This window comes from Mytilus galloprovincialis, chromosome 3 (assembly GCF_965363235.1).
Source record: "Mytilus galloprovincialis chromosome 3, xbMytGall1.hap1.1, whole genome shotgun sequence".
Lineage (NCBI taxonomy): Eukaryota > Metazoa > Mollusca > Bivalvia > Mytilida > Mytilidae > Mytilus > Mytilus galloprovincialis.
The window spans coordinates 14,613,932-14,635,774 of record NC_134840.1 but is presented as its reverse complement, the minus strand read 5'-3'; the positions used below and the strand labels follow the sequence as shown (position 1 = coordinate 14,635,774).

The following is a 21,843-nucleotide window of genomic DNA, read 5'->3' as shown; positions in this document are numbered from 1 at the left end:
AAATTATTACACCAGGTTTTCGATATCACAAACTAGTCAAAACATTTACTAAATGTTATCATCAGTATAAGGACATCATTCGTAAATATAGCTCAACATGCAGACTTCTTATACGTTCAGGTATTTCACATGCACTATTTTATGGAAATATTCTTTATAAACCACAAAAATGTCAGTATTCACCTCAGAAGCTAACAAAACCTGTAAATAGACTTATTAAAAGGGACATAGTTACGATACTGTTGTCAGGTCATTAAAGATTGCATATTTTGGCGTTAATATTGATTCACTTATAGGGTCTTTGCATCGGAACTAAACACATTTATTATTAATAAACCAGTTGTTGGCATGACACGGGTTATGTTCTTCTCATATATGTTATGATGGTATGATACTAAACCCTTCACGGGGAGGATTGTGCCTGATATTCATATGATGACGACATAATTTTTCAATCGGTTTAATTGAAGTCTGGAGCTGGCATGTCAGTTAACTGCTAGTAGTCTGATGTTATTTATGTATCATTGTCATTTTGTTTATTTTCTTTGGTTACATCTTCTGACATCAGACTCGGACGACTTCTCTTTAACTGAATTTTAATGTGCGTATTGTTATGCGTTAACTTTTCTGCATTGGCTAGAGTTATAGGGGGAGGGTTGAGATCTCACAAACATGTTTAACCCCGCCGCATTTTTGCGCCTGTCCCAAGTCAGGAGCCTCTGGCCTTTGTTAGTCTTGTATTATTTTAACTTTTGGTTTCTTGTGTACAATTTGGAGTTTAGTATGGCGTTCATTATCACTGAACTAGTGTATTTGTTTAGGGCGCAGCTGAAGGAAGCCTCCGGGTGCAGATATTTCTCGTTGCATTGAAGACCTGTTGGTGACCTTCTGATGTTGTCTGCTCTATGGTCGGGGTGTTGTCTCTTTGTCAAATTCCCTATTTCCATTCTCAATTTTAAAATTAACAATTTACAGGGCATGGAGTCATTACTATGTAGCTTCGTTTCATGTGTCTTTTATTCTTGACGCCATCTGATTAACTAGCAAGTTGATCTCCGATGACCGCCGATGGTCAAATAAGCGATAAAAACATAAATTTATATAAATAGAAAACAAAACGCGTGCAATTGATTTTTCCTGATCTGTTTTATTCCATTTTATAGATTAAATAAAATCGTTAATCGTCGTTTTTACCTGTATAGGATTTTTTTGTGGATCGAATCAGTCAATGAAAGATTTACTTTTGTTTCACTTTCAATGTTGACATTTTTTAACTGCACACGCACAAGGCATGCGTTATCCATCTCTAACTAAAGGGTTAAATTGAAGTTCAGTTGAATAAGTATTCAATGAGGTCGAATCACTGACAAGTGAATAATTCTAAGGCAATGTTTCTTAGCTCAATTTGACAAAGTTGAACCATACTGGCTGCTAAAAGCAAATTACTGTTTCATTACTGATTGAACAAATTATAAATCATACTTTTAAGATTTTTTATATATCTCGTAGCTAGTGCCCCTTTAATGTGTGTTTGTAACTTTAGGAAAGGAATACTAACAGGACAAAGTTTTAATTATGGCCATTATAATTAGTACAAACAAAATGTTTAAATCTAACATAAAAACGATGTCGAAGTGAAGTAACTTCTTCGTCATCATGTAAATGAAAGAAGTTATTACATGTCTAGTTAATACCTCAATGTGTTACAATAGCAATATGTGCACTAAATATACAAGACTCAACTGTTTTAATAAGATTAGTTTTTTATTGGGGAGAGGGGGGGGGGGGGTTGATTAAATAGGGGGATGACATACATATTGAAGTTTACATATTAATATGACTGATAGGTGAACCTCTGTTCAAATGTTGCAATAATGGAGTTTCAAAAGTTTTTTTTCCTAATGTGTTATCGTATAAAGCTTAAGTGATATTGATAACGATCTTGTCAGAATAGATGATTTTAGAACATTTTTAGTGTACAGACTGAAAATAACAACAGTCACATTTAAAACGTGCATCTTATTTAATAACCACACCAAAAGAGGGTCTAACTTACTGAGTACAAAGGTGTTAAACACAAGGGAGATGGGTCAGGCCATCTTTCCAAATCGCACAAATGGAACTAAATAGTCCGTTTCATCTACCTGACTATCAAATTATGACATTTTGTAAAAAAAGTTGAATCATACGAATAGAAAATCATTCTGATAATCCTCATTTTTAGGTGGGATTCGTTTTGCTTAGTCTTACTTTTCTATGATGTATTTTGTGTACCATTATTTGTCTACCTTTATCATTTTAAGCCATGACATTGACAGTTTATTTTCGATTGGTGATTATGACTGTCCCTCTTTCTCACCCTCTTAAATAAACTAATACCAGGTAAACATTGGGGCATGTTTGAAACTATTATGGTTTGTTTTCTTATGTGGAAATCGATATTTTGGGACAAAGCTTAAGTTTTAGAATGGAACAAAATAACTAAGCTGTAAGTCATTTCATATTAACTATTTGTGTACACTACATGTATATCAATAACGTGATGGGTCAACTAGACAAAACGAAATACTTTTAAATTTTCATTACGGATATAGAAGGAATATTCCATGTGAATAACAGCTTATCAAAACATTCGAAGATCTAGAATAATAAGCCAATAAAAGAGCAAAGCAGACATACTTCTCTTCGATGTCAGTAAAGTGTTTGGTACTTTACTACACACACATCTTCTGTACAAACTGAGAAAATATGGTGTTGATTATTCAACAGCCAAACAGATAAACTGGTTTCCAAAAAAGGTAACAAACAGTCATGCGTTATAAATGGAACAGTCCTTAGACCATTTCTATTTTTCCAGTTTGTTCAGTGATTTTTGGACCAATGCCAGTCCAGGAACAACCATAAGACTATCCGCAGACGACTGCGCGGTGTGCAGAAACATCCAATCTCCTCCAGATACCAAAATATCTCACATGGCTAGAAAAATGGTCTCTTGACAGGAAAGTGTCTGTTAACTCCCGAAAGTTCTGTGTACTCCAGGTATCATCCGAGGACAAATCAATCAACCATATTACATTCACAATACTCAATTAGAAGTAAACATCCATAACCTAAACCTTGGAGTTGCAGTTCAGTGTGGAACCCGCATTTGAAGGATGTATATATAAGAGAAATGATACAACAACATGCAGCGAGGGATTTGTTTCATGCATCTATGAATACTGTGGATTCATTATTATTCGCTCGATACCAATTTTCGTGGGTTTCGTGGGTACAGGTAAACCACGAATTCAAATGTTCAACGAATATCATATTTTCAATAGGTTTTGTACACGGAGTTTGGCTAAAGCACGAAATCCAATATCCACGAATATGCAAGTTTTCAGCAATTCACGAAAATTGATACCGACGAAAATAAATGAATTCACAGTACTATATAGAATTTATGACAAATAACATGCAACACTTAAACTTACCAACATTGGTAGAATGACGCTTTTGAACAGGCTATTTATATTCCAAACGATCATGTAACATCAGGTTGCTGCAAACATATCACCATACTACATGTCGAATACTAGACGAAGAAGACACAGTCACTCCGTGTTCAAATGCAGTCAAAATGCAACACAGTGGAGTATCTGCATCATAAACTATGTAAATACTCTTATTGAAAATACACGATGTAAAGTACTAGTGCACTGAGATAAAACAGTACCAACTTTATTGATTAACGGGCAAAAAAAGAATCAGAATATTACTGAACGAAATCATTTCCAACCATATAACATTGTAAAATACTTAACACTTTCATAACTTTTAAACGTATTTTATGTATTTCTCACTTTTATATGATTACATACAAATATAGTGTACACATACTAACATCTTCAAGTTATAAGAATGTTTGTAAACATACCAGTACCACCTAAATTACTAATGTACGTTCGTTCGTTGGGATATGTTATGAATAAGTTGAACCAGATTCCGTTACTTTGACTTTAATAAACCATTCGTCAATATTCTTGTCATCTCTTATATGTACATCGAATAATGATAAGGCAATTAAAAAAAGAATAACCAGATGGTTTATGTGGAGTTTTGACTGTTTCGTGTCGGAGTCCAGTAGTTGCAGGAATCAAGCTGGGTAGCTGGTACACTAAAACTTTTCCTGGAGAGAAGACAAACGTCCCACGCTAGGTAGTTTATACTTGGTTCGTACGAACAAGTTTTTATGAAATACCAGTTTTAGTCTATGATTTGACTTGCAGCTTGGAAAATATATGAAATTTTTGAAAAAGAAACAAAAATGATTGATTAAGCGAGGGATAAATCAATCAATTGATTTCATTTAGTGAAAATCTAAATTAATTCTACCTATCCGATTTTTTTTATCAAGGAAATGCACTTATCCGTCCTCAAATTTCAGAAAGGGGACTGGACATCCTTTTAATGATTTTTGTCTTGGAAAACTTTTGTTTAAATGAGATATATGATCGGGGTTTTTTTATTTTTCTAAGCATAAATCAATCGATTTACAAGTAACGGAATCTGGTTTAACTTATTCACATGTCAAAACTCCAGACAAATAAGTAATGTTAAATTTTGTCATTTTTACAACTTTGATATTTTGAGTAGTTATTCTAACTTTAATTAATTTTGCTGAATTTTCATTTTTTTATATTGAAATTCAAATGTGTCATTATTATAGTCAATGAAATGTAACTGAAATTTAACAAGTTCTAGCATGTTTAGTAAGTTTTAGCATGTTTATTAAGTTTTAGCATGTTTATTAAGTTTTAGCATGTTAAGTAAATGTTATGCAAACATTCAACTGCATACACATTTTAGATAGTTAACGCAATGTCTACTTTGTATTATTATGAAATATAATGTTTTGACACTTTATCAAATGCTCTGGAAAGTTTGATTGATAATAATTACTAATAAACATACCTTCTAATTGGAATTTTAATTCTAATGATTTTGCATTCCCATCACTATATTCGATTGTCATGTTGTATTCTCCTATGTTGGCACATGTAGCCTTTTTAAATGCTAAACGATATTCTTTGTTAGTTCCTGAAGAGTTGTAACCGATTATGACATCCTCAATTTCTTGCACGAAAGGATCTGATGATACATTGACTGAAATTGACTTATGTGAACCCAAATATGGCGATGACTCCTGTCTTACATGTATACGTGATGGGTTACTGGTGAGCTTCTGTGTATGAGTTACACATATTGGTTCTCCAACCGTGGCATTAGAGACATTACTTTCACATTTATCTAAATAGACAAGAAAGTCAAATTATAAGAGGTTTGTAAAAAGTTTATAAAAGTTAATATTGACACCAATTCCTCTCAAGAGAGGGCGAAGAGGGCATTCGTACAACTTCAAATCAATTCCACACATATAAGGTCTTGTACCAAAGAGATTTACAAAGTCTGATGATACACAAACCAATGTTTGTTTTTTGCAGGAGAAATCAAATCAAACTCACTTATTTGTGTTACAATTTTGAAACAATTTTTGGCTTCGAAATCCAATCACCAAAGCCGGATAACGATCGTACAAATTACTGAGAAGCAAGGACCAAGAATGTACAAGTACAATAATGCGTATGGTTAACTGAATTGCCGAATTTTAAAACTAAAAAAAAAACATATCACAGAAAATTAGATGCACGTTGTCAAAAACCTAAAACTTTGTTAGAAGTACAGGAAATGTTCCTGGAAAAAGACTATGGGGACGAACATTATAGTAAGACCTTAAAAATAAAACTTTGTATAATTCACTAGAATGCTATGCAACAGAATCATAATAATAAACAAACAGATGGCTAAGAGTTCTGACAATACTAGAAACTATAATATGAATTTATTGCATAACTTTATTTTTGAATATATAATTGAGAAACCTGCGATGGAAATTGATGTTGTTTATTATAAATAAATAGCTTTGATATATATTCGGAATGTTTTTTTTTTAGTTTTTCATATTAAACATGGCAACAAGTCTACGATCTCTAAATAATAATTGATATTGAAATAAAAGAACAAGATACTATATTTTCATATTTTGAAACAAAATCACAGACCCAGAAACATTTTTTAATTCAATGCTAAGCTGTTTATATATACACCAAGCTACAAAATTATCAAAAAGGTGCATTCATAGTTATACACAGTGATTTAACATGAATTGAGAGTAAAAATGACTTAGAGCATCGTATGGCCTTCAATAATGATCGAAACACATACATTATTGCGAGTTATAAAAGGCACTGCCATGATAAACGTAAAACAATTCAAACAAAGTTACCAACAGACTGATTTGTGACAAAACAATAAACGAAAAAAATATGACAAACAGCAACCAATGAGCGTTAATGCTTATGTATATTAAATATGATTTATTGACATATATAATATGGAAAACCAAAAAATACAGACAAGTTTTGCCATTTGATTAGGGTTTTATGTTTTATGTTTTGAAATTTCTTCGGAACTCGTCTTTTTTTAAAATTTAATTTGTAAATCATCGAGTTTAACGTAAACACTTACCCGGGAAATTCAAAAGCTCGCCTTTTTTAGGGGTTGGAGTATCTTTCAAACCTGAAAAGGAACAAATTCAACACATGAATTAGACACGTTTTTCAAATCATTTCTTTTTATTAAACGAAAGAAACTATAGTCAAAGAATTCAGCTGGCATTTTTAGAGAGCACTTTCAATTGTATCAGAGAGGCAAAAGATACAAGATGGAAAACAAACTTACATGTATAAGTCGAAATAAATAGACGTCATGGTTAAAAACCTATACAAAATGTTAAAACTGCTGCATTTGTTTGCACATGTCCTAATCAGGAAATTGTTGTTCAGTGGTTGTCGATTGTTTATGAAATTCTGAAATGTTTCTCGTTTTATATATATATATAGATAAGACTGTTGGATATCCTGTTTAATTTGTCTTTCGCTAGATAGTTTTATGACCTTTATAGCTTGATTTTCGGTGTCAGCCAATGCTCTGTGTTGAAAGTATTTATCTTTGTTAGTCTTGAATATACTTTAATTTGAGTTAATCTATATGTTTTGAAGTTAAGTGTAACATCAATTATCACTGAAGGGGATTTTCTCGCTGCGTTGAAGACCATTCGTGGCCTTTGGCTCTCTTTGGTCGGGTTGTTGTCTCTTTGACACATTCCCGATTCCGTTCTCACTTTTACTACAGACAGTTGAAAGTTGAAGAGTATGTTTCGTGACCTTTTTATTTTTAGTCAAACTGGATAACAGAAGATAAAAAAATAAAATTTAGTATATTGACATATTAAAGTTAACTTGACTTGTTAGAAATAGACTTTTTTCTCATTTTTTTCAGGAATAAACCATTTGAGATAAACTGTCAGAATAATCGGTCCTTATTGTTCTTCGAATTCATCCTGTATTTGGCTGTTAAAATATTTCGATTGTCGCGTCACTGATGATTATTTTGTAGTCGTAACACGCGTCTGTCGTACAAAATCATAGTCCTGGTACCAATAACAGTTTTTTTCTGAGGTAAAATACTTATCTTATATGGTTATTTGCTTTACATACCTAAGAAACTCTTAATGTGGATGCTCCCTGCCACAACGCCGGATAAACATCCGATTAAAATAATAAGAATCAATATTCTCAAAAAGCATTTCTGAAATCAAAACAAAGCAAAAATACTGAAATAAGATTCTTTTGGAACAAGAAGAACGTTTTTAAATAAAGCTAGACTTAGAGGAGGAAATAATTTGATGGACGAAGACGAGTTATTTTTTGTACTGTAGACTTACATGATTGGTCAAAAATATAGATATAGGAAGATGTGGTATGAGTGGCAATGAGTCAGCTCTCCACCTAAGTAACAATTTATAAAACTAAACCATCAACACGAAGCATTGGTAACACCGAACAGCAAGCTATAAGAGGTCCCGTTTGAACGCAGTTTGTGATTTTCCCGTAGTATTTTTTTTAGCCTACGTCAAAGAAAGAAGAGAAAAGGACAATATTCCAACGATCTTTTGTTTTATTTTTACGTGATACTCGAGTCTTAACATCAATCATAGGCAATAAGCTAACGCCTAGGTATTAAGTTATTGCCTGAAATTTTCAGACATGAAGCTTATTTCCTAAAATTTGACGAGGATTAATCAACCTATTGCCGAACAGAATTTTAGGCAATTAGTGAAATCTGTCATTTATGTATGTTTGGTGATTTATTCTTGATATAAAGGAGATTCTTAATTAAATTCCTAATATTGATATACATTCATTTGAGAAACCTTTAAATTTTCATATTCAAAACAGATTTACTTTTTTGTGGTATTACAAAAAATTAAAAGGTTTTTCAAAAATTAAGTTTTTTTTTTTTTGCTAACACCATTTACCCTAGAGAAAAGTACCATGACATTTTGGCAAAGATTAAACTTTTAGAATCATAAGAAAAGAAGTAAAAAAAAAAAGAAATACTACGATTTCAAAAGGTATGATATATTTGCCATTGGAGATATTGAGAAATTGATAACTTAAGTCAACGCGGATGATGAAGGAAATTTGAAAATTTCTTTCTTTCTAGAGGAACTCTATGGTATTTTGAAAAAGGCACATGAAGAAACAGGTCAAGGCGAAAGAGACCCGCATTATTAGATAACTAAATAAGGGATATTCTTATATGTCCTGTGCTGCTATTAAACTATTTTTTCACTTGTGAAAATTGTAATACATGTATGAACTAAAACATAAAGAGGAGGGAGTAGTAGTAAGGCCCATTTTATCTAAAGACTTTAACAGTTGAGGACTAGTTGATTTTATTGATTTTCAATCAAACCCAGATGGAAACTATAAATATCTTAGATCACCTAACAACATTTTGTAACATTAAAACTCATATGTCAAAATGTGACGCAGGGGTGGCTTTTAATCTCATTGATATTTTCACTTTGTTGGGGTGCACTGTATACTGAAAAGTGCCAATGGTCCGGAATTCACATCTTTTGTCATATCTGAGTCAAACTAAATTTGTCTAAAACTTTTCGTTCATTGAAAGCCGAGACTACACCAAGCACAGGGTAGAGCGATCGAATGGATATATCAATGACATGCTAACTGCATGGATGAGGGACAATGAATCAACAAAGTAGTCAATTGGCATCAAAACATTGAGTTTACATTCCCCTCAGCCTCTTTAAAAAAAAATCCGTTATCAGCACCTGGGGAAAATCAGATGCAAATCAATGCCACAATGACAGCTCAAAATCACCATATGCAAATCCGATTCATTTTGTATTTCACTGAAAGTTATTGCAAATAACTAAGTATTCCTACTATCACAAATATCATTTTATTGACATTTTAATGAATAAACTCACCATAGATACCAGGACAAAATTTTGTATATACGCCAGACGCGCGTTTCGTCTTCAAAAGACTCATCAGTGACGCTTGAATCCAAAAAAATTAAAAGACCAAATAAAGTACAAAGTTGAAGAGCATTAAACGAAGTTGAAGAGCATTAAGGACTAAAATTCCAAAAAGTTTTGCCAAATCCAGCTAAGGTAATCTATGCCTGAGGTAGAAAAGCCTTACTATTTCAAAAATTCTAAATTTTGTAAACAGTTAATTTATAAATATAACCATATCAATGATAATTCATGTCAGCACAAAAAGTGCTGACTACCGGGCTGGTGATACCCTCGGGGAAATAAATCTCCACCAGCAGGGGCATCGACCCAGTGATTGTAAATAATCTCATCATAGATACCAGGACTAAATTTTGTATATACGCCAGACGCGCGGGTTTCGTCTACAAAAGACTCATCAGTGACGCTCGAATCCAAAAAAATTTAAAGACCAAATAAAGTACGAAGTTGAAGAGCATTAAACGAAGTTGAAGAGCATTAAGGACCAAAATTCCTAAAAATTTTGCCAAATCCAGCGAAGGTTATCTATGCCTGAGGTAGAAGACCTTAGTATTTCAAAAATTCTAAATTTTGTAAACAGTTAATTTATAAATATAACCACATCAATGATAATTCATGTCAGCACAACAAGTGCTGACTACTGGGCTGGTGATACCCTCGGGGAAATAAATCTCCACCAGCAGTGGCATCGACCCAGTGGTTCTAAATAATCTCATCATAGATACCAGGACTAAATTTTGTATATACGGAAGACGCGGGTTTCGTCTACAAAAGACTCATCAGTGACGCTTGAATCCAAAAAAATTAAAAGGCCAAATAAAGTAAGAAGTTGTAGAGCATTAAGGACCAACATTCCTAAAAGGTTTGCCAAATCCAGCTAAGGTAATCTAAAATACTCTAAAAATTGCCTTCATAAGATTTTCATTCATTCAGGTCAATGATAAGGGCAATGCTGTTGTAGCTTCAACGTTTGGACAACTCCTAGGAACATTTAGATAAAATAAGATGGGCATATTTAAGCCATATGTTATTCTAGATGACGAAATCAATTGTGAAACAACTTTTATGTGGCAGCAATCCATCAGTAAATGTCTAAAGGTCCAAGAATGTTCAAATGTGCATGTAAATCAAAATATGTGAGTAGCCGGTGACAGTTCACAGTGCAAGAGGCGGTGCTGCAGTTTCACAAATTACTATCACATTTTTTTATAGTTATTGTATTTCTGGGAGATGACATTTTAAACTACAGTTCTCATAATATTATTATCTAACAAATGTATTTTTTTAAAATGAATATAAGTCTTTTATTTGCTCACATTTATATTTAAGGCATTAGCTTCATGCCTGCACACATTTTTCAGGATTTAAGACTTATGCCTAATAGTATTTAGGTAAAAGACTTACTGCCTAGGATTTAGGCTTAATGCCTAATTTCACTTATTGCCTAGGATTTTAGCTTGATACCTAATTTTACTTATTGCCTAGGATTTAAGCTTAATGTCTAATTTCACTTATTGCCTAGGATTTAAGCTTAATGCCTAATTTTACTTATTGCCTAGGATTTAAGCTTAATGCCTAATTTCACTTATTGCCGCTAACATATGCTACTACCAACATTCATTTTGTGGTTTAAAGAAGGACTAAAATATTTTCACTGAACAGATTTAAGTTGTGGACAAATAATTCAGATATATATATATATATATATATATATATATATATATATATATATATATATATATAAACGCCTAAAAAAGTGTACACAACAACTCCAAATACAAAAAAAGGTAACTATAAATGTAATTATTTATAAATATTTCGGATAACAGATATCCTTCGTCAGTCAGATTCTGATGTGAAATGAATCATCTTTGAGTCTCGTTAGATTAAACTTTTACTAAATCTTGAATTTTATACAATAAAAAAAAGTCAAACCGAACATCAGTAAAGACGCTTGCACCATTCTAAAAAAATGTTAACATGACATAGGTTATATGGTTTATTACAACAGAGAGCTCATATATATGCTTTAAATACAAATAATAATGTGCGATGTGAACTAGCACAATTCTAAAACTGTATCGGGAACGACAATTATGATGATATAACATGTATACGCATGATAACGTCTGTAAAATTACCAAATAGACAGCACTGAACGATCTAAATATTTGAAATTGAGAGTAAAGTAGTTACAACAGAGTCTGAATATCGTGAACAAACGGCCGTAAAAACTCTGTTGTAACTACTTTACTCTCAATTTCAAATATTTAGATCGTTCAGTGCTGTCTATTTGGTAATTTTACAGACGTTATCATGCGTATACATGTTATATCATCATAATTGTCGTTCCCGATACAGTTTTAGAATTGTGCTAGTTCACATCGCACATTATTATTTGTATTTAAAGCATATATATGAGCTCTCTGTTGTAATAAACCATATAACCTATGTCATGTTAACATTTTTTTAGAATGGTGCAAGCGTCTTTACTGATGTTCGGTTTGACTTTTTTTTATTGTATAAAATTCAAGATTTAGTAAAAGTTTAATCTAACGAGACTCAAAGATGATTCATTTCACATCAGAATCTGACTGACGAAGGATATCTGTTATCCGAAATATTTATAAATAATTACATTTATAGTTACCTTTTTTTGTATTTGGAGTTGTTGTGTACACTTTTTTAGGCGTTTATATAATTTATTTATTGTGTACATGTATCGTTACTCGTAACGATCCAGCGCCCTCGTGGGGAAAATCGTTGACTACTATACAGACGTTTTATATATATATATATATATATATATATATATATATAAAAATAATAACGTTACCAATCAGCAACAGACAAAACAAATAATATGTGTGCTCATCAAATCAATTATCATCTTCTAAAATATTTAAAGTTTGCTTCACAAAAAAGGAATATGTATACATCTACACGTACATTGGATCGCCAAACATACCTTTTTTGATTTACTATTTTTTTCGATGTCCTGAAAAAAAAAGAAAACATACGTGCAATTTACTTCAATTGGTCCTGACAAATATTCATTTCATGACTTAAATACTATCAACCGAAATTTAACAAAACGAAAACTCCATATCTTGGCACATTCCTAAAAAATAATGAAATATGTCCTAAAATATCTTATCAAATTAACCTCTCGTGCTTTCTAGTTTGAGTATTCTGTGTTGTATCCTAACCAAATGTCGTGGTCTCCGCTTTCGGTATGTTGTGCTGACATTAACTTTATCACATATGTATGTGTCTGTCGAATTTCGAAAAAGTTTTTTCAGGGTCTGTTTCGTTTTGTTACATAAATAAAGATTTACATACGATATTATATATGTATTTAATAAATCTCAACAAAAGCATCAGTAGTATGTCAAGCTGTTGAAATAATGTCGAGTTAAACTCACATTTTTGGGGCAATTGTTTATATCCCTTTTTTCTCATACTATATATTTTCAGATGTTTCGGTGTCTACCTTCCTAACATCGTCCGTTTATGAATTTGAAATTATAAAGAAAATAAGGTTTTAACTCCCCCAGGCAAAGTTTGGTCATCGATTTGTTTGGATAATCTTATAGTCTAAGAGTCTTTTTCTTTTATCATATACATGATATAGCTGTTAAACTGATTCGGTGCTTATACATTCATGTATGCGGCTTTTAGCCTTCCTGATGAAGGTTAATCAAGAAAAGTGCTTTGAAAGCATAAAATTTATAACATATTGTTCTCATTTATGAAACCATTTTACCGAGAACAAAATTATCAGGTGAGGTTTACAAAAACACACTTAGATTTCTAAAAAATCTACACAAACTAAGATTAAACAAGTAAAAAAATTTTATAACTGAGAATCAAAACTACACACTAAAAATTGTAAAAAACATACATAGAAATAAAAGATACCAAAAAAAAAAAAATTGGAAATATAAACAAAACACACAATAAGAATCAAGAAGTATGTACCCATTATATGTGTAACCTTTTTAATACTGAGTTATCCCTCTCTTTCAAAATCTCACATTTTCAACCAATGATCTATTTCTTTCACATGTGAAAATTGTAATACATGTATGAACTAAAAACATAAAAGGGAGGGAGTAGTAGTAAGGCCCATTTTATCTAAAGACTTTAACAAATGAGGACTTGTTGATTTTATGGATTTTCAATCAAACCCAGATGGAAACTATAAATATCTTAGATCACCTTACAACATTTTGTAACATTATAACTCATATGTCAAAATGTGCATCAGGGTGGCTTTTAATCTATATTTTCACGTTGTTGGTGTGCCCCGTATACTGCAAAGTGCCAATGGTCCGGAATTCACAGCTTTTGTCATATCTGAGTCCAACTAAATGTGTCCAAAACTTTTCGTTCATGGAAAGGCGAGACTACCCCAAGCACAGGGTAGAGCGATCGAATGGATATATCAATGACATGCTAACTGCATGGATGAGGGACAATGAATCAACAAAGTAGTCAATTGGCATCAAAACATTGAGTTTACATTCCCCTCAGCCTCTTTAAAAAAAAAATCCGTTATCAGCACCTGGGGAAAATCAGATGCAAATCAATGCCACAAAGACAGCTCAAAATCACCATATGCAAATCCGATTCATTTTGTATTTCACTGAAAGTTATTGCAAATAACTAAGTATTCCTACTGTCACAAATATCATTTTATTGACATTGTAATGAAAATACTCTAAAAATTGCCTTCATAAGATTTTTATTCATTCAGGTTAATGATAAGGGCAATGCTGTTATATTCAGCCCCATTCATCTATTTAGTCAGACGTCAGTCGCTACCTTGATATACCCTTTCTTTTTTTTAAATTTGTCGGGTAACTTATGACAATAAGCATTTGACGTCTTGAGCCGAACAGGTTTATCATTTATACACAATTTAATCTACTGTGTGATGGTTCATATTCTGGACGCCAGTCTTTGCTCTTTTGTAATAAATCTACATACCAAAAAACAAATATGAAGCTTAGAAATGGAAAAATATTAAATACTAAACTCGTTCAAAGGGTATCTACACGTCTCAATCTTCAGAATCGCTTATCTAAAAATACTACCATAGCTAACGTTTTTAACAATAAAAATCGTGGTTACCCTTCTATCGATAAGTGTCATGCCAAAAAATGACTTACGTGTCCCCGTCTTTCCACCAACAATACAGTAAGGTCCACATTTAATGGTCGCACATTTTCTCTAAATTTTGAAACTGATATTACTTGAAAAACAAACAGTATTATTTATTTACTCACATGAAACAAACCGGGATGCGGTATTCAGTACGTAGGTGAAACTGGGCGATATTTATCTAAACGCACGCAAGAACACCTGTATCGTTTTAAAAGACCCAATAAATTCAAAAGTATCATTTATCAACATCTTAAGAAGCACAGTCATCCTATTAAATATTTAACAGTTCAACCTTTAGAAGTAGTAAATAAGCAGCCTGGTGAATCTCATTCCAAGTTTGTACGATCACGAAAAATAAATGAATTAAATTGGATTAAAAAATTACAGACAGTCTACCCTCTCGGTCTTAATGATAATATCATGGGAATTGGCAATATATCAAGAACCGATTCTGTTAACATTTTGGATATAGTTTCTAAAACTGTTCGTAAAAATCGTTCTCATGGACGCAGAAAAAATCGCAATCAAAGAAAATTTCGGACCAACCATACAAATATTTCGGACCTAATTTCCATTTCAAAAAGCAACGGCAGACATTATCTGTTAACCAAGCTTTGTTCTTTACCTATAAATAAATTAAATAAAATTTTAGAGGATTGCAACACAATTTCATATTACAGTCCTAAGTATGAAATTGTCCAAATTATAATGGCATATTGTTATTCTAAACTGTTCCCAAAAATTGATCGCCCTGAAGATCATAAAAAACATTTTATTAAAATAAAGTATGTCAATAAAGGTTTTGATTTTGTAAATATTGCCGGTATTTTTAACGACCATTCTGTTAAAGACCAAATTCCTGGATATTTTGATAATACTGAACTCCCTCTCATTTGTTATATTTACAAGAAATCTACCCGAAAATATGTGTTTAATTATAGCCAATTGTGTAAAGATGTAAATATCACTGAAAATACACCTATGTCGTGTAATTGCAGTAATTCAGAATACACCTATGGACCAATTTCCCATGTTATAACAGGAGACCTTAACATCGTTCGCGACCGAGAGTTAAAATCATTCCTCAGTAAAGGACCTAAATATCGTCCCCCGTCAACTATTAACTGGAATGGGTGTCGTAATATCATCAACGACTCACTCCGCACCTACTGTTTGAAATGGGTAAAACGGGAAAAAGCTGACAAAAAATCTTTGGACTCTTTTATTAATTCAGTAATGAAGATAGTTGATATTCGAATACAACATTTTAAAGAACATTTTACCCTCAACAAAAACTATAAAAACCCTATTTCGCGTATCAAAAATAAACTAACAGAACTAGCCAAGGAATTTGTTTTTGTCCCGGCTGATAAAGCTGCTAATAATATCATTATTGTTTGACGTAAATTTTATATAGAGGTTCTGCAAAAGGAAATCACGAATTCACCAACATTCCAACTGACTTCATTTTCAGAAAACGACATCTGTAACAAACATAAACTTTTAGCTACTTCTTTACAAGCAGAACCAAACACAATGAAAGTCCCAACTATGTACTGGCTTCCGAAGCTGCACAAAAAACCTTACAAATATAGATTTATTTCATCTTCCAGCCATTGTTCAACTACTAAATTGTCTGTTTTACTTACTAGTACACTTGGTACAATAAAAAACCTGATAATAAATTGTTCAAATAAGGCCTTTGAAAATAGTGGAATTAATTACTTTTGGAGTGTCAAAAACTCGTTGGAAGTACTTGATAAATTGCATGCATATATTGGTGATTTTGAATCTGTTCAAAGTTTTGATTTTTCTACCCTATATACCACTTTGCCTCATATTCTTATTAAGAAAAAAATCACATCCCTAATTAACTGGGCATTTAAAAAGTCGGAATGCGAGTACATATGTTCAAACTCTTTTAGATCATTTTTTAGTAGCAATAAACAAAAGAACTATGTCAATTGGACATGCTTTGATACTATTTATGCACTTGAATTTTTACTTGATAACATTTTTGTTCGCTTTGGAGATTCCGTATATCGTCAAGTTATTGGAATTCCAATGGGGACTAACTGTGCACCACTTATTGCGGACCTGTTTTTGTATTGTTATGAGTTACAATTTATGACTAAAATTAGCAAAGACCCATCAAAACAACATTTGATACAAAAATTTAACAATACTTTTAGATATTTGGATGATATATTGGCTCTAAATAATGACGACTTCAGTATGTATACTAAAGAAATTTATCCTGTAGAACTTACTTTAAATAAAGCTAATGATAACAATGACCACTGCCCTTTCCTCGATCTTGATATCTATATCATAAACGGGAAGCTTAATACAAAAATTTATGATAAAAGAGATGATTTTTCATTTCCTATTGTTAATTATCCATTTTTAGATGGTGACGTTCCCTTGTCACCATCTTATGGTGTTTATATATCTCAACTTGTACGATTCGCTCGTGTATGTAACAATGTATTAGATTTTAGCGAGAGAAATTTATGTATTACTGAAAAATTATTACACCAGGGTTTTCGATATCACAAACTGGTCAAAACATTTACTAAATTTTATCACCGGTATAAGGAAATAATTCGTAAATATAACTCAACATGCAGACATCTTATACGTTCAGGTATTTCACATCCAAAATTTTATGGAAATATTCTTTATAAAGCACAAAAATGTCAGTATTCTCCTCAGAAACTAACAAAACCTTTAAATAGACTTATTAAAAGGGGATATAGTTACGATACTGTTGTCAGGTCATTAAAGATTGCATATTTTGGATTTAACATTGATTCACTGATAGGGTCTTTGCATCGGAACTAAACACATTTATTTCTAAAAAAACAGTTGTTGGCATGACACGGGTTATGTTCTTCTCATATATTTTATGATAGTATGATACTAAACCCCTAACGGGAGGGATTGTACCTGATATTCATATGATGAAGACATAATCTTTCAATCAGTTTAATTGAGGTCTGGAGCTGGCATGTCAGTTAACTGCTAGTAGTCTGTTGTTATTTATGTATTATTGTCATTTTATTTATTTTCTTTTGTTACATCTTTTGACATCAGACTCGGACTTCTCTTGAACTGAATTTTAATGTGCGTATTGTTATTCTTTTACTTTTCTACATTGGCTAGAGGTATAGGGGGAGGGTTGAGATCTCATAAACATGTTTAACCCCGCCGCAATTTTGCGCCTGTCCCAAGTCAGGAGCCTCTGGCCTTTGTTAGTCTTGTATGATTTTAAATTTTAGTTTCTTGTGTATAATTCGGAGTTTAGTATGACGTCCATTATCACTGTACTATTATGCATATTTTAGGGGCCAGCTGAAGGACACCTACGGGTGCGGGAATTCTCGCTACATTGAAGACCCATTGGTTGCCTTCGGCTGTTGTTTGCTCTATGGTCGGGTGGTTGTCGCTTTGACATATTCACCATTTCCTTTCTCAATTTTATGTTGTAGCTTCAATATTTGGACAATTTTTAGGTACATTTAGATAAAATGAGATGGGCATATATAAGCCATATGTTATTCTAGAAGACGAAATCAATTGTGATATACCTTTAATGTAGCAGCAATCCATCAGTTATTGTGCGGAGGTCCAAGAATGTTCAAATGTGCATGTAAATCAAAATGTTTAAGAAGCCGGTGACATTTGACAGTGCAAGAGTCGGTGCTGCAGTTTCACAAATTACTATCACATTTTTTTTATATTTTGTTTCTGGGAGATGGCATTTTAAACTTCCATTCCCATAATGATATTATATAACAATTGTATTTTTTTTAAATGAATATAAGTCTTTTATTTGCTCACATTTCTATTTTAGGCATTAAGCTTAATGCATGCACACATTTTTCAGGATTTAAGACTAATGCCTAACATTATTTAGATAATAGACTTACTGCCTAGGCGTTAGCTTATTGTGTAAGATTTAAGCTTAATGCCTAATTTCACTTATTGCCTAGGATTTAAGCTTAATGCCTAATTTCACTTATTGCCTAGAATTTAACCTTAATGCCTAATTTCACTTATTGCCTAGAATTTAACCTGAATGCCTAATTTCACTTATTGCCTAGGATTTAAGCTTAAAAACTTATTTCACTTATTGCCGCTAACATATGTTACTACCAACATTCATTTTGTTGTTTATAGAAGTACTTATAAGATTTTCACTGAACAGATTTAAGTTGTGGACAAATAATTTAGATATATAAATATAAAAATAATAACGTGACCAATCAGCAACAGACAAAACAAATATGTGTGCGCATCAAATCAATTATCATCGTCCAAAACATTTAAAGTTTGCTTCACAAATAAATGAGTATATATGTTACAGTGAATTTGTATAATCAGGGATTATATAGAATCCCTGATTTTTCAGGGAATATGTAGAATCACTAAAATCATTAGTAATTATATATAATCCCTGAAAATTACCAGTGATTTTACATAATCACTGAACATTTTAATAATTATTCTACAAATTCCCTAATATGATTTCAGGGATTATGCATAATTTAATGATCCTTTGTTTGATAAAAAAAAATAATATAGACAACTTATATTTTTTTCTTTCATTAATTCCTTGCCAGATGAAATAATTTTGCTTTTAAACACAGAGGATGATCTAAAAGATATAACCAACACAGGGTTTTGAGATAAAGTTGAAGACTTCAAAATTAATAATATCAACATTCCCTTTATAGCAATAGTTTTACATGTATTGTTTGTTTATTAAAAGCCAGCGTCAAATGAATATTCAGGTAAAAAAGAAGATGTGGTGTTATTGCCAATGAGACAACTGTCAACAAGAGACCAAAATGACACATAAATTAACATCTATAGGTCACCGTACGGCCTTCAACAATGAGCAAAGCCCATACCGCATAGTCAGCTATAAAAGGCCCCGAAATGACAATGTAAAACAATTCAAACGAGAAAAGTAACGGCCTTATTTATGCTCTATTTTTAAATCCACAAAGCATGTTATTTGTGATACATGTAAAGCAAATGGTGAAGAAGATTATGGAACATCTGTTTTGTGTGGTTTTTGTTTGATTTCGCCTGACTACAAAACATTGTATCTTTCTTGCTCGAACCGGTTCAAGGTTGCAAATTCCCATCTTTTGTTGGGGGTACCTTCTGATGTTTCACTGAACACTTTATTTCACTTAGGCGTGTCGTTAAAATCTGATTCGATATGTGCAGGAAAAGGTTTTCTTAAATGTGGATATTGTGGTAAAAACAGATGTGAAGCATATTATTTTGATATATTGTGTTTCACATTTTCATGTAGTGTGCCTAACATTTTAAAAAATTTGGGTTATCATTTTGATATATTGTGCTTAACATTTTACAATTTATGCTACTTTATAGTGATGTTTTTATGTGATTTTATAGAATAAATAATTTCAATTTTATTCATTTTCTTTATAAATAAAACTATTTTTTTCATTTCAGTTATTATGTAGAATCCCTGACGTTTTTTCTAGTGATTATACATAATCCCTGAAAATTTTAGTGATTATATATAATCCCTAAACTAGCCAGTGATTCTACATAATCCCTGAAAATTTCAGGGATTCTACATAATCACTGATTATACAAATTCACTGTAACATATATACATCTACACGTACATTGACTCGCCAAACATACCTTTTTTGATTTACTATGTTTTTGGACGTCCTGAAAAAAGAAAACATACGTGCAATTAACTTCAATTGGTCCTGACAAATATCCATTTGATGACTTAAATACTATCAACCAAAATTTAACAAAACGAAAACTCAATATCTTGCTACATTCCTAAAAAATAATGAAATATGTCCAAAAATATCTTATCAAATTAACCTCTCGTGCTTTCTAGTTTGAGTATTCTGTGTTGTATCCTAACCACATGTCATGGTCTCTGCTATCGGTATGTTGTGCTGACATTAACTTTTTCACATATGTATGTGTCTGTCGAATTTCGAAAAGTTATTTCAGTGTCTTTTTCGTTTTTTTTATTTACATAAATGAAGATTTACAAACGATATTATTTATGTATTTAATAAATCTCAACAAAAGGAAATCAGTAGTATGTCAAGCTGTTGAAATAATGTCGAGTTGAACTCACATTTGTGGGGCTATTGTTTAAAGCCGTTTTTTTCTCATATCATTTATTTTCAGATGTTTCGGTGTCTACCTTTCTAAAATCGTCCGTTTATGAATTTTGAAATTACAAAGAAAATAAGGTTTTAACTCCCCCAGGCAAAGTTTGGTCGTCTATTTGTTTGGATATTCTTATAGAGTCTTATTGTTTTATCATATAGCTCTTTAACTGACTCGGTGCTTATACATTCATGTATGCAACTTTTAGCCTTCCTGATGAAGGTACATCAAGAAAAGTGCTTTGAAGGCATAACATTTATAACATATTGTTTTCATTTATGAAACCATTTTACCGAGAACAAAATTATCAGGTAAGGTTTACAAAAAAATACTTAGATTTGTAAAAATCTAACACTGAGATTAAACAAGTAAAAAAAATATAACTGAGATCAAAACTACACACTAAAAATTGTAAAAAACATACATAAAAATAAAAGATACAAAAAAAAACAATTGAAAATATAAACAAAACACACAATAAGAATCAAGAAGTATGTACCCATTATATGTGGTAAATATGAATTAGTATAAAAAGGCAGCGTTTTTGACATTTTCCTTATTTCTATTGTTAAAATGGTAGTGTATACATATGACCGTATGTAACCTTTTTAATACTGAGTTATCCCCCTCTTTCAAAATCTCACATTTTCCACCAATGATCTATTTCTTTCACATGTGAAAATTGTAATACATGTATGAACTAAAAACATAAAGAGGAGGGAGAAGTAGTGAGGACCATTTTATCTAAAGACTTTAACAGTTGAGGACCTGTTGATTTTATGGATTTTCAATCAAACCCAGACGGAAACTATAAATATCTTAGATCACCTTACAACATTTTGTAACATTAAAACTCATATGTCAAAATTTGCATCAGGGGTGGCTTTTAATCTAATTGATATTTTCACTTGTTGGTGTGCCCCGTATACTGCAAAGTGCCAATGGTCCGGAATTCACAGCTTTGTCATATCTGAGTCAAACTAAATGTGTCCAAAACTTTTCGTTCGTGGAAAGCCGAGCCTACCCCAAGCACA

The 21,843-nt window shown here is 31.9% G+C and overlaps 1 protein-coding gene across 1 annotated transcript in view; it reads right to left on the bottom strand.

The window, feature by feature from the left end:
* The window catches only part of LOC143067240 (uncharacterized), a 35,970-nt gene extending 15,618 nt beyond the window's left edge, over window positions 1–20,352 (bottom strand). Inside the window, exons 1-5 of the mRNA XM_076240347.1 lie at window positions 20,315–20,352; window positions 12,423–12,452; window positions 7,602–7,692; window positions 6,571–6,621; window positions 4,957–5,292 (exon numbers count right to left, since the gene is read on the bottom strand). Coding sequence (XP_076096462.1) covers window positions 4,957–5,017 — 61 coding nt within the window. The 5' untranslated portion in view covers window positions 5,018–5,292; window positions 6,571–6,621; window positions 7,602–7,692; window positions 12,423–12,452; window positions 20,315–20,352. The remainder of the gene's footprint in view (window positions 1–4,956; window positions 5,293–6,570; window positions 6,622–7,601; window positions 7,693–12,422; window positions 12,453–20,314) is intronic.
* Window positions 20,353–21,843: the final 1,491 nt, after the last annotated feature.